A 14,160-nucleotide genomic window follows, 5' to 3' on the forward strand; every position below is an offset into this window, starting at 1 on the left:
ATCGATTTTTGAGTCTTCGTAGATCAGATATGGCTAAATTTCTTTTTAAAGTGAGCCATACAGTTTTCTATATCCATAATACCACAAAGATATGGTTTTCGTTTATTTTATTAAAGCATTTTTATAACTTAACTAAAATCTAATAAGAAGTCAGGCTAATTCTTGATATCAACGTTGATCACTAAGCAAATTTTATTAATTAATCTCTAAATAATAAATTTCTCTCTCTCTCTCTCTCTTTTTTTTTCGCACCGATTGTTATCAGTTTTTGTTTGCGAAATATTAAGTTTGACGTGGTTGTCAAAAACCGACCTTGCAACGTCCTAAACTCGTATCTGTTAATGTTAAATAATAAATATTGCAAGCTATTGTTGCCAAATTTTCCGATTTTGTTGTTATACTATTATTACCGATTTCCCCCCTTTCCCTTATAGATTTAGATTGTTCAAAACATATCTAACATAATAGACACTGAATGCTGATAATTTTGTTTCGGAGGTTCGGGAAGGAAAACAGCTAAACTATGAATTTTAAATAAAATATATTTATTTTAATAAAAAAAAGTGTTTATATACAGAATTGAGCATCGTATTTAGTGGTGTCCGTATCCATAGGAGACGACGGGGGCGGCGACGGAGTATTTGGCGACGGGGGCAGCGAAAGCTACTTTGGCGACGGGGGCAGCGTAGGCTACTTTCTGGACGACGGGAGCAGCGTAGGCTACTTTCTGGACGACCTGCAAGTATAGAAAATCAAGCATAATCCTTGCCCATTGTATGTTGAAACCATAATAGTTTTAATTGACTTACGGGGTGAGTGTTGTGTTCCCTGTGGACGACGGCGTTGAATCCGTTGTGGTCGTCAGCGGTGTATTCGACAACCCTCTTGGTTCCGTCGGCTTCGACGAGGGAGTAGCTGCCGTGGACGACATCACCGTGCCTTTCTTCGGATTGGCTGTGGACGTCTCCGGTGTGGGCATCGTGGACTCCGTATTCGAATTTGTATTCGGGGTGAGGGTCGTGGTAGTCGACGTGGTGAGCTACGGGGGCGGCATGAACAGCGTGGACAGCGTGGACAGCAGGAGCAGCGTGGACAACAGGGGCAGAGTGGTAAACGGGAGAGGCGTAAGCCACTTTAGCGACGGGGGCGGCGTAAGCTACCTGTTAATTCGATATTCATTTCATTAATCACGAAAATAAAACCCAATTAAAATGCTGACCTTAGCTACGGGTGCGGCAACTTGGAAAGACTGGCCGGAGTATCCATATCCGTGACCGTCATAAAGACCGGCGGAGGCAACTCCCAAAAGGACGGCCAATACTGCAAACTAATTACAAAATTATTAGATTTATCCAAACCGCACTTGTGAAAACAATGCTAGTAATAAAGTTCTTGAGGCGAAAAGATACGTCGCAAATGTTAGTACGCCGATGTAATTAATGTCGAAGAATAAAGTAAACCCACCTGAGCAACCATGGTGATCGTTGAGTGACTGTCTAGATCTGGACCAGCCTTTTATATAGTTCTCTGGACTCTCGACCCCCTCCCTTCTATGGCCTTGCCAAATTTTGTTATTACCTTTCCAATAGTTCTTCAAAACATTTTCATGATCAAACACCACACCCACAACGGGTTACGAGAAATGTGCACTTCGTTTATTTGCACTTTCTCGTAACCATTATAAATTATGAGTTTTTCTAATGTTTTGGGCCTTTTGTGTGGATTGAAAATAACATTTTTTAACCATTAATAAATAAGAATAAAGATAAGCACAGAATTACAGTCTACAAGCTTCCATGATCAGACGTTAGCTNAAGTATAGAAAATCAAGCATAATCCTTGCCCATTGTATGTTGAAACCATAATAGTTTTAATTGACTTACGGGGTGAGTGTTGTGTTCCCTGTGGACAACGGCGTTGAATCCGTTGTGGTCATCAGCGGTGTATTCGACAACTCTCTTGGTTCCGTCGGCTTCGACGAGGGAGTAGCTGCCGTGGACGACATCACCGTGCCTTTCTTCGGATTGGCTGTGGACGTCTCCGGTGTGGGCATCGTGGACTCCGTATTCGAATTTGTATTCGGGGTGAGGGTCGTGGTAGTCGACGTGGTGAGCTACGGGGGCGGCATGAACAGCGTGGACAGCGTGGACAGCAGGAGCAGCGTGGACAACAGGGGCAGAGTGGTAAACGGGAGAGGCGTAAGCCACTTTAGCGACGGGGGCGGCGTAAGCTACCTGTTAATTCGATATTCATTTCATTAATCACGAAAATAAAACCCAATTAAAATGCTGACCTTAGCTACGGGTGCGGCAACTTGGAAAGACTGGCCGGAGTATCCATATCCGTGACCGTCATAAAGACCGGCGGAGGCAACTCCCAAAAGGACGGCCAATACTGCAAACTAATTACAAAATTATTAGATTTATTCCAACCGCACTTGTGAAAACAATGCTAGTAATAAAGTTCTTGAGGCGAAAAGATACGTCGCAAATGTTAGTACGCCGATGTAATTAATGTCGAAGAATAAAGTAAACCCACCTGGGCAACCATGGTGATTGTTGAGTGACTGTCTAGATCTGGACCAGCCTTTTATATAGTTCTCTGGACTCTCGACCCCCTCCCTTCTATGGCCTTGCCAAATTTTGTTATTACCTTTCCAATAGTTCTTCAAAACATTTTCATGATCAAACACCTCACCCACAACGGGTTACGAGAAATGTGCACTTCGTTTATTTGCACTTTCTCGTAACCATTATAAATTATGAGTTTTTCTAATGTTTTGTGCCTTTTGTGTGGATTGAAAATAACATTTTTTAACCATTAATAAATAAGAATAAAGATAAGCACAGAATTACAGTCTACAAGCTTCCATGATCAGACGTTAGCTTTCAGATGTTATTTAAATGATTAATTTTGAACTTTTCTAACGAAAATTTTAAAAATCTTTTTTTATTCCGTTAGAAAAGTAAAATTGTTTGATGTAAAATGTAAAATAAATCATCACGATTTGTAAGGAATTAGAAGTTACACTCTAAATTTATTAGTTTGCAATAAAAAAGAAAATATATTTAAACTAATTAATTAACCCAAAGTAAATATAAAGCAATAAAAGTCAGTATAAAAATGAGTTGAAGTTGGATAAAAAAACTGTCAAGTCTGTAGCGTTTTTGATGATAGATGCAATGAAAATTTCAATTACTTGTAGTCAAAAATATATAAACCAATTGTTCCATGCGATGTCATCATTTTCCATGGAAATGTGCAAATCCGTTCTTTCAGACCTTCTCAGATTTTTGAGCGATGAAGTCGTTGCGTTTTTGCAATCCTCAAGAGAAATAACGTTTCCCTTATTAATAAGCCCGTAAAATTTTCAATGTGGCAATGACAAACGAATATGCTAGGCGAAACACCCTAGCCAAGTTCCAACAATTTTCTTAACATGGGTCCAGCGGTCTGGTGGAAAAACAATCCCCATGCAATTAGCCAAGGCTGGTCTCTTATGGGAAATTGTTGTCTTTAATCATTACAATTGAGACGGTGCTCATAACTGTAAAGTAAAGGTATGGGGTTCGAATCCAGTGGCCCCTCATTCGAACCCTACATACTAATGGGCTTTTTTTTCCAAAACACAGCCACCCCTAGGATTGATATGACTTCTGCTGGTGCGAACCCTCTTAAAATATCTCCAGTTGTGTGCAATATCCACTGAAATTAACGGTTTGGTTGGACACAAGAAATTTATAATAAACCATTCTCTTCAAATCCCAACAAAAGAACAACAATAACTTCGTAAGATATACCCTTGCTTTTGGAGTTATAGTGGGTCGCTGCTTTTTCCCATGATTTTCGTTTTTCGTCTACATAATATATTCTAGTTTTATTACTATAATAATAATAATAATAGTATGAGATAATAGTATATAACACGAAGAGATTGTATTTACATTTTTGTCTATTATTTCATTTTGTCAGTAACTCTTCTTTTAATACAGGTTTCGTTTTTACGTGTGGTAGAAGTAGTAAATTGTATAGCTTGTTTTAATTATAATTATTCATTGCTTTTACTAAAAAAGACGCATTGTAAATAGAAGTTCTCATTTTAGGCAATATAAATTTATGTTTATCAAATTTAGTATTTTTGTCATGGGTAGACTTATTCATTTTAAAGTTATTTACCAGATATGATAGTTTTTGTGATTTTAATAATTTTATTAAGAACATCGAGAGTATTAGTGCTCTTCTTTCTTTGATTTAATTTTTTTTGCTTTTGCATAATATGGTGTGACATGATCATAGTATTCGTTGTTATAGAAATATCTTATACAAGCATTTTGTGTTCTTTGTAGTTTTTCTACGTTTTTTTACTTATGTTAGAATAGCATAGACAAGCATAATCGAAGATTGGGAACAACATAGGTTTTATAATTTGTAATTTTACTTCAGGTGGAAGATAAATTTGTTCTGGCAAAGACAAAGTTTCATCAACTGTGACCCCAAGATCCTTTAATGATTTGGCCAGCAATATTTTGTAGTTATTTATTAGGATATTTACATTTTTAACATTTACACAGTTCAAATTTTTTCTATGTCCTGCCAGCACTGCTTGACATTTATCATAGTGTATTGCTACCCTATGTTGTTCTCACCATATGTTTAGTTTTTTCAAATCATTATACATCTTTTAAACCATTAGTTGCATGTTTTTTCTCACCTGAACAATATGCTTGAAGTCTGCGAACATCTTGCTCCTGACATTTTTAAAACATGTGAAAAATTGGATGATGAATAAAATGAACAGCAAGGCTGATAAAATACTTCCTTGAGGAACCTTGTCCAGTATGAAACATTTACATCGACATACTTAACACATTGACACGTGTTTATCAAGTATGGTGAAAACCTTTTAATCGTACTAACAGAGAAATGTAAAGACTTAAAAATTGCCAATAATAGACCATGCTGCACAGAGTCGAAGGCCTTCCTAAAGTCAATTAAGACTAAAAGTGAGACCCTTCTCTTTTTCACAAATCATCCGTAACCTTTATCATTGCAGCCTTTGTCCTATAACCCGGTCTAAATCCAGATTGATATTCATTAAAAATATTGTTTCTAGTAATATGCTGTTGTAATTGTCCAAATATAATTTTTCAAATACTTTTGCCATGACACGTATAATATTAATTCCTCTATAATCATTACAACTGATAGGATTATTTTTCTTTTTTGACGGAATTATAATTGTTTTTTCCATAAATCTAGATAGGTATTTCTACTAATAGAAAAAATAAATATATGAAGTAAAATTGGTGCAATAATATCTTTAAGTAACTGTAAATTTTTTATGGGCACTTTGTCAATACCCAACCGCTTTTGACTTAATATTTTTCAGTGAATCTACTACTTCATTTATTTTTATTTTCGTTAGATTAAATTCTGCAAGATTCGATTCTCTTCCTACTTTTACATATTTATTAAAACATTCCCTATCGATTTCAGTATTAGTTTCAGCAAAGTGTTTGTTCAATTCATTAAGTGAGATGTTAGATGGTTTATTGTTTTTTTCTTTAATAACACCATTATTTTTTTAATATTTCCATTAGTCACTATCGTTTTGTTTCTGATCAAATACACCTCTGATATATTTATTGCGTGCATTTCTCAATACTTGTTTTACCTCATTTCTTATTTACTTACTTTTTATATTATCATGCTCGCTTTTCGTTTTTTAAAATGTTTTATGCAGTTTATCTCTATATTTCATCAATTCTATAATATCTTTGTTAATCCAAGGCGCCGGATTTTTTTTTGTAGAAAATATTTTAATTGGGCCATGTTTGTAGTAAAGATTGTTATTAAATCTTTGAGTGAGTTGATTTTATCATCCAATTTAGTCTTGTCATAAACTATCTTCCAGTCCGTTTGCTCAACATCAAGTAGTAGTTTATTCACATCAATACTATTTGTGTCTCTGAACTTTATTTTTCTTAATTGTCTATTAGTTTTGATATTTATAGTATATATACAAAAAATTATGTCCTGGTGTGATAAAACTGTAGCTTGTTTTGCCCATGATGTTTTACTATATTAATATGATGGTGACTTTTTAATTATGTTTATCAGCTTATTCTTAATTATATAATTACTGAATTAATTATTCATAATTTTTTCAAAATTAAAAATTTGTGTCACAGGCGGGAAGCGAACCCACGACTTTCGGCTAAATATGCGGCTGCTCTACCACTTGAGCTATCGTGACTTCGATCGCCCATGCCACAAACTTCTTATTTCGACTCTCGGTTTCTTCCAATTGTAAGCAAATCGCGGCTTCATACAGAAACACTTTTATTAGTGATTGTACTACATTTAGCTCTGTACGATTCACACGACTGTGTATGATTCTAGGTTAATACTAACTTTTTAATTATTTTTATAAGCTTACTGTTAATTATATAATTACTCAATTAATTATACACAATTTTTTCGAAAAAACAGTAAAACCATGAATATTAAATAAAAAATGTTTATTTGAATAAAAAAGAATGTTTATATACAGAATTGAGCATTTTCGTATTTAGTGGTGTCCGTATCCATAGGAGACGACGGGGGCGGCGACGGAGTATTTGGCGACGGGGGCAGCGAAAGCTACTTTGGCGACGGGGGCAGCGTAGGCTACTTTCTGGACGACCTGCAATTATAGAAAATCAAGCATAATCCTTGCCCATTGTATGTTGAAACCATAATAGTTTTAATTGACTTACGGGGTGAGTGTTGTGTTCCCTGTGGACGACGGCGTTGAATCCGTTGTGGTCGTCAGCGGTGTATTCGACAACCCTCTTGGTTCCGTCGGCTTCGACGAGGGAGTAGCTGCCGTGGACGACATCACCGTGCCTTTCTTCGGATTGGCTGTGGACGTCTCCGGTGTGGGCATCGTGGACTCCGTATTCGAATTTGTATTCTGGGTGAGGGTCGTGGTAGTCGACGTGGTGAGCTACGGGGGCGGCATGAACAGCGTGGACAGCGTGGACAGCAGGAGCAGCGTGGACAACAGGGGCAGAGTGGTAAACGGGAGAGGCGTAAGCCACTTTAGCGACGGGGGCGGCGTAAGCTACCTGTTAATTCGATATTCATTTCATTAATCACGAAAATAAAACCCAATTAAAATGCTGACCTTAGCTACGGGTGCGGCAACTTGGAAAGACTGGCCGGAGTATCCATATCCGTGACCGTCATAAAGACCGGCGGAGGCAACTCCCAAAAGGACGGCCAATACTGCAAACTAATTACAAAATTATTAGATTTATTCCAACCGCACTTGTGAAAACAATGCTAGTAATAAAGTTCTTGAGGCGAAAAGATACGTCGCAAATGTTAGTACGCCGATGTAATTAATGTCGAAGAATAAAGTAAACCCACCTGGGCAACCATGGTGATTGTTGAGTGACTGTCTAGATCTGGACCAGCCTTTTATATAGTTCTCTGGACTCTCGACCCCCTCCCTTCTATGGCCTTGCCAAATTTTGTTATTACCTTTCCAATAGTTCTTCAAAACATTTTCATGATCAAACACCACACCCACAACGGGTTACGAGAAATGTGCACTTCGTTTATTTGCACTTTCTCGTAACCATTATTAATTATGAGTTTTTCTAATGTTTTGGGCCTTTTGTGTGGATTGAAAATAACATTTTTTAACCATTAATAAATAAGAATAAAGATAAGCACAGAATTACAGTCTACAAGCTTCCATGATCAGACGTTAATTTTCAGTTGTTATTTAAATAATTAATTTTGAACTTTTCTAACGAAAATTTTAAAAATCTTTTTATATTCCGGTAGAAAAGTAAAATTGTTTGATGTAAAATGTAAAAGAGATCATCACGATTTATTAGGAATCAGAAGTTACACTCTAAATTTATTAGTTTGCAACAAGAAAGAAAATCTACTTAAACTAATTAATTAACCCAATCTAAATATAAAGCAATAAAAGTCAGTATTAAAAATGAGTTGAAGTTGGAAAGAAACCACTATCGGGTTCTAAAATAAGTCTTTAGCGTCTTTTGATGATAGATTTAATAAAAATTTCAATTACTTGCAGTAAAATTTAGTCAGAAGTATATAAACCGATTGTTCCTTGTTGTCTTCTTTAAAAGGCTCGTCTTTTATGGGCAATTGTTGAATTTAATCACTTCAATTGGTGTTGAGACGGGGCTCATCATTGTAAGGCCAAGATCCAGTGGCTTAGCATTAATTATTTAGCAACCCGACATACAAATGGTCTTTTTTCGAAAACAACGACACTCCGAGGTATTGCAGTATGTACTAAAATTAACGGTTTGGTTGGACACAAGAAGTTTATAATAAACCATTCTCTTCCAATCCCAACAAAAGAACAACAATAACTTCATAGGATATAACCCAGCTTTTGGAGTTTTCGTGAGTCGCTGCGTTTTCCCATGATTTTCGTCATTGTACATTGTTGTAATGGACGCTCTTTTCATCTCTACATATCTTTTTAAAAATTGGTCATTTCCATTGCGTTTGAACGTAAATAATTCTTTACCCTTACGTAATGGTAATCAGATATAGTTAATGAAAAAACAGAGAAATTAATAAAGGTCTTAAAAGTTCTCCCAATAACACCCTGAATAATAACTAAATGCTTCGATACAAAAGAGCGATAAAATTGAATTATTGAACAATGTTACGGACTTTTACAACCGACTAAATTTTCGGGCGGCGGAAAATGATCGGTAATCACTGATGAACGGAACTCATTAAACTTCATTTTTATGGGTACTATGTATCAAGTTGAAATTGCTCTATTTTGTGCACATAAAGTCTTTTTAAAAGTTAGAAATATGACTATAATACATATAATAATTGATCTGGCATGTTCGTTACGATAGTTTTAACATATTATGTTTTATATGAATATGTCATATACACTTAAATGTTAAATCTCCCGTCAAATTCAAGGATTCCTTAGACTTTATGTATACATAATATTTTTGTAATAATTACAAATTCTCAAAGCTTACACTTATGAAGTAGGCAATATGTTTTGATCAGTGGATTTATTTGTACAAGCTCAATTTTGCCCGGTCAAATAAAGTACAAATACAATGTACAAAACTGTGCTTATAACTTCAGTTCATTCACTTCAATGGTTTAATGGGAAGGGGTCAGATCAGTCCCGCCTCGTAAGTTAGGCTCCAAGGGGTGTGAACGTAAGTGAAAGTGAAAAAGAAGGACTTTTGAAAGTTTAACCATTCTACATTAATTAGATTACATTTATTGCTATATCACCAACAAATATAATTTTTTTAGTTTTTATATTGCCGACGAAAATTAGAATGGTACAACAAGGTACCCCAAGGTACCCATCTGGTAGAAATTTACACGTGGAAGAAGCATTATGTTTGATAGTAATTGACCTGTTCAATAAATAACAGCGCGAAAGGATATCAAGAAGGGTAAGTAGGAGGTTCTTTAATAGTAACCCAGAATACCTGAAGCATTTTTGAGTATTTGAATAGAGCTAATTGGATTTCTGAAAACTTAACAACAGTAAGCATTAGTCCAGAAATATTTTAATTAAACAACAATCGTAACATAAAAATATTTATATTTTGCCTTTCCTACATGTGAAATGGAAAACAACCTCTTGGAACCATTTTTAGAGATAGACCGAGCGGTTTTATTATTTTGGATTTTTGTACTGATACATAAATGTCATAATGAAATATTAATTTACATTTATTAAATGAAGAAAGAAAGAGAGAGAGAGAGAGAGAGAGAGAGAGAGAGAGAGAGAGAGAGAGAGAGAGAGAGAGAGAGAGAGAGAGTGAGTGAGTGAGAGAGAGAGTGGTGAGTGAGGGAGAGTGAGAAAAAGATAAATGCTTTCATTATTAAAAAAATAAAAGAATTACATAAATATTAAAAATATATTTTACAATTAATTAAGGTGTTTATTTGAGATGAAAAAAAGTTAATGGCACGAGCGGGATTCGAACCCTTTCGTTTTTGCATCTCAAATAAACACCTTAATTAATTGTAATGATTTAATTGGTCAAGCGGACCACGAAATTAGTGAATATATTTTACATTGGTGAGTAAAAGAAAAACCAACTTTCCCCCTTTTTTTGCAATGGAAATGGCCAAAAAGGCTTAATAAGTCAGTACGTGGCAAATATATTGTACAATTGTGTACATATACACTATTTAGTTATGTTTCTAATTTTTTGAAAGATTGTAAAAAAGAAGCAAAAAATAACATTTCAAGAGACAAAGTAAACAAAAATGGGCATACACGTATAATATAAACCAAGGAAAATAAATATATAGAAATAACAAAATAATTTAATAGTAGATTGATTATATAATAACAATGTACGAATAATAAAAAATAACATTTACGTATGAATAATAAGCACAACATTGTTTAGGATCTATCAGAGAAATTTTGTTTAGACTTGATAATAAAATTCACCGTATCGTCAGACATTAAAATTGTCATACATTTGTTTGTAATGGAAAGTCCTATCAGGGCATTATCAAATTATTTACAATTTCTCCTGGTAGATTAATAATTATTGCTTTAAGATTTAGCGAATTTTCGTTTTCCACCGAGGATTCTTACACAGAGAGGATGAAAAGGATTTTTTTTAAAATATTTAAAAAAATGTGATTAAAATAAAACAACGAGATAATTCAGGTTAACAAAAGATGTTTATTTATGAATGATGGTAATAAATAAAAAAAGATGGTATGACAAGAATGTTTTTGCTTGGTAAAACATAAGAATTAGTAGTGTCCACCAAAACCACCGTGACCGAATCCGCCAAATTGAGAGTACCCGGAAGCGTATGCTAACTTGGCAACAGGTGCGGCTTGGACGGCAGGAGTGGATACTGCTACTTTATTAACGAAACCACCATAAAAAACAGGTGCAGCATGTACAGTTGGAGTAGCTACGGCTACTTGGGCGACTGGAGCAGCGTGTACTGCAGGCGCGGCAACAGCGACTTTAGCAACAGCCGGGTGAGCGTTGTGTTCCCTGTGTACGACGGCGTTGAATCCGTTGTGGGGGTCGGCGGTATATTCGACTACTCTCTTGGAACCGTCGGGTTCGACGAGGGAGTAGCTGCCGTGGACAACATCTCCTTCTCTTTCTTCTGATTGACTTTTAACATCACCGGTGTGGGCGTCGTGGACTCCGTATTCGAATTTGTATGATGGATGAGAGTCGACATATTCGACATGGGCCACTTTCGCAACCGGGGCGGCTACAGCGTGGACTGCGGGGGCGGAAACTGCAACGGGTGCAGCATGTACAACAGGTGCAGCAAAACCAACCTAAAAATTTATTAATTTTTTCGTATTAATTCGTACTAATCGATAACAATTGCTACTTAAAAAACGGTTTACATTGGAGAAACCTTGGTGACCGCCGAAGTGCCCACCACCCAATCCGACACCGTCGTAAAGACCGGCGGATGCGACACCGAACAGAAGAGCGACAACTGCAAACTGCAAAAAACAAACAAAAGTTCAAAATAATCAAGTATGCTATTATATTTAAAGTAACATAATATCTTGTCGAATTTCTAATTAAGTTCAGCCGTACTGGATTATACATTTCCTAAGACCAATGTTACCAGTTTTTTCAAAAAGTTATATGATATTTTACTTTTGAACGAGAATGAATAATCTTTAATTAAGTTGAGATAAAATAATATTTACTGGTATTAATGGTAGTTATGCAAAGAACAATTATAGTTTGATAGATAAATCAAAGTTATATCTGTAATGATTTTTTTTAATTTCTAAAATTCAAACAAATCCGAAAAATCACAGATTTTTTGAAAATTGTCCCAGATTTAATTTAATTGATGATGTTTTTTATTATAAAAAATTCAAAAATTTTGCCTACTTGGACCATGGCTATGTACAGCTTTAACAAATCCACATCGACAATTTTTGCAAGTTTTGTTCAGCTTTTAAAGCTTTTTTAAAAGTCTAGCTGATACAAAAAAATAATAACCATCAAACACCAAGACATTATTTTTTAAACAAAACGCTATGTTTGCGACTACTCATGACAGTCTGCAACCCAAACGTTTGTACTTTGTCGCATCTTACTAATCAAGTTTGCCGTCCATAAACCTACCTTGGCTGCCATTGCGAGTAACTGATTTAACTGAGGAAAGGATCAGGTTTATATAGACGCAAATAGAATGTGACATATCGCCCCTCTTAAAGACTGGTTTTCACGACTTTACCCACAGATATGTGCCTTCTTTCCAGTAATGGTCATCGGTGAACGCAACTGAGATTAACGATTATCCTTTTCAAGCCGTTGCAACTAATAACTACAAGATAAAACAGTTTATAAGAAACAAGTTATGATTTGATATGTGTCAATGACGCACCATGTCAAAATCCCTAAGTCAAAACCTTCAAAAAAAGTTGTAATCATAACAATAAAATGTACGTGTTTATTTTGCTTATCGTCAGTGATTAATATCCTTGATCTTGTATAGTACCCAAGAGGAATCATAAATTGAAATATTTAATCATTGTAAAAGAAGTTAAAAGTTTACGTCGTTTTTATCGTATAAAGGATTACCTGGGCATAACACTAGATCAAAACCTCACCTAGAAGAAACAAACAAAACAGTACAAAAAGCGAGGCGAAATATTTTTTCGTATATACATATAAAAATAGTGTATATAAATCCAAAAATAGATTACTGCATGTATGCAAAAACGATCGCTTCCCAATGGACCCCTAGTATGGTTGCTCAAGTCATTGAAAAAGAAAACACAACAAATTCAATTTTAAAATTTTACAAAATTTGGCATATCCTAAAATATTACAAGAGGAATGCATACTTGTTTCATCATTTCATACTCGTCAACTTCAGCAATGGAAGTTACACTGGGATTGCCACCATTGTGTATGTAACTCCAGAGGACAACGCACGAAAGAGCAAACTGGCTCTTAGGACAAAATAAAATAAAGCTTGACCTAAAAGAAAGCCACTATAAAATGTTAAAAAAGGATCAAAATAAATGAGCTACAAAGTCTGACCGTCTGACCAATTGAAAAAAAATTTAACAAACGTTTCCAAAGAAAAGTAATAACAGGAGATATTGCCGCAGTGGGCAAAAGGAGAAATCACACATCACACTTATAATTNTGTCCGAGTGGATCGAGGTCACGATAGCTCAAGTGGTAGAGCAGCGGCGTATCTAGCCGAAGATCGTGGGTTCGAATCCCGCTCGTGCCATTGACTTTTTTATTTCAACTAAAAACCTTAATTAATTGTGATATATATAATAATACGAAATTCCATAAATACAAAAACAAAATGTTATAAAAGAAAAACTATTAAGACCGTGTAAATAATAAGTTACAATAATAAACAATTAATTTTAATTGTAATAATTATTATTTAATTAACTTTACGAAATGGATAAATTTAACGATTGTAACATTCAATTACGAACAATAAAGAATAATAATTTGTAATGCTATTATTAGTCATTACATAATTGCCGATCGTATTGAGAAAATTCGGCATTTTGTGTGTACGTTTTTTCCGCGAAACAGGATGCAACATTACCCAGGCCAAGAAGTGGGATTCGGAGAAAACAGGACGCCAATTGGTGTCGTTATGGACAGGAAACGACAATCGTATATGATGGACGCGACTTATCAATGGGCATGAAAGGAAGGAAGTATGACAGCAAAATGGAAAGTGTATATCTGAAAATTGTATATATCCATTTTGCTGTAATAAATGAATTCTGACCCGATTAGGGCTATCAATATAACTAAACAAAAATCTGTAAAAGAAAAAATTTGAAAATTGTCGTTCCTTCTGGTGGACGCTAATTGGAGTACTCCTACACGGAGTTCCAGTTGATTGCAAGATTTATATATATATACTTATATAATGCAAATAAGAAAACGTCATTCCTGTGTTGTAGTCTAGAATGAATAATTTAAATTTGTTTCAGAAAAGAAGACGTTAACATGTCGATTCTAATTTGCACTAAAATTGTCTAGTCACATAAAGACGATATAAAATAAGGTTTAGAAGAACAGATGTAAATTTAAAATTTAAATGAGCTGTTGAGAGCAATATACATAAA

The 14,160-nt window shown here is 35.0% G+C and overlaps 2 protein-coding genes across 3 annotated transcripts; both read right to left on the reverse strand.

The window, feature by feature from the left end:
• Positions 1–552: 552 nt before the first annotated feature.
• LOC106666064 (cuticle protein 7-like) lies at positions 553–2,587 on the reverse strand. 2 transcript variants are annotated; one of them, XM_024229643.1, is made up of 4 exons: positions 2,539–2,587; positions 2,294–2,401; positions 1,884–2,234; positions 553–736 (listed from the first exon to the last, which is right to left on the reverse strand). In XM_024229643.1, the coding sequence occupies exons 1-4, from the start codon at positions 2,548–2,550 to the stop codon at positions 593–595; spliced, it is 615 nt and encodes a 204-aa protein (XP_024085411.1). In that variant the 5' UTR covers positions 2,551–2,587; the 3' UTR covers positions 553–592. The 2 variants fall into 2 exon arrangements, with proteins under 2 accessions (XP_024085411.1, XP_024085410.1); XM_024229642.1 differs by lacking the exons at positions 1,884–2,234; positions 2,294–2,401; positions 2,539–2,587 and adding exons at positions 810–1,160; positions 1,220–1,327; positions 1,465–1,485 and having other exon boundaries at positions 554–736.
• Positions 2,588–6,506: 3,919 nt separating this feature from the next.
• Positions 6,507–12,196, reverse strand: LOC106666098 (cuticle protein-like). Its single transcript, XM_014393001.2, has 5 exons — positions 12,170–12,196; positions 11,428–11,529; positions 10,945–11,355; positions 6,759–7,109; positions 6,507–6,685 (listed from the first exon to the last, which is right to left on the reverse strand). Exons 1-5 carry the CDS (start codon positions 12,179–12,181, stop codon positions 6,572–6,574), a joined length of 990 nt encoding a protein of 329 aa, XP_014248487.2. The 5' UTR covers positions 12,182–12,196; the 3' UTR covers positions 6,507–6,571.
• Between the last annotated feature and the right edge of the window lie 1,964 nt (positions 12,197–14,160).

The sequence above is a fragment of the Cimex lectularius genome, unplaced genomic scaffold (genome assembly GCF_000648675.2).
Source record: "Cimex lectularius strain Harlan isolate CLEC.00 unplaced genomic scaffold, Clec_2.1 scaffold5, whole genome shotgun sequence".
Lineage (NCBI taxonomy): Eukaryota > Metazoa > Arthropoda > Insecta > Hemiptera > Cimicidae > Cimex > Cimex lectularius.

What these genes read in the sequence shown, in the direction of transcription:
- LOC106666064 (XM_024229643.1), bottom strand. An exon ending in TTGCCGCACCCGTAGCTAAG is followed by an intron (nt 2,235 to 2,293) that starts GTCAGCATTTTA and finishes TCGAATTAACAG; the next exon opens with GTAGCTTACGCCGCCCCCGT. An exon ending in GGGAACACAACACTCACCCC is followed by an intron (nt 737 to 1,883) that starts GTAAGTCAATTA and finishes CTATACTTGCAG; the next exon opens with GTCGTCCAGAAAGTAGCCTA.
- LOC106666098 (XM_014393001.2), bottom strand. An exon ending in GTCACCAAGGTTTCTCCAAT is followed by an intron (nt 11,356 to 11,427) that starts GTAAACCGTTTT and finishes ATAAATTTTTAG; the next exon opens with GTTGGTTTTGCTGCACCTGT. An exon ending in CAACTGTACATGCTGCACCT is followed by an intron (nt 7,110 to 10,944) that starts GTTTTTTATGGT and finishes TCGAATTAACAG; the next exon opens with GTAGCTTACGCCGCCCCCGT.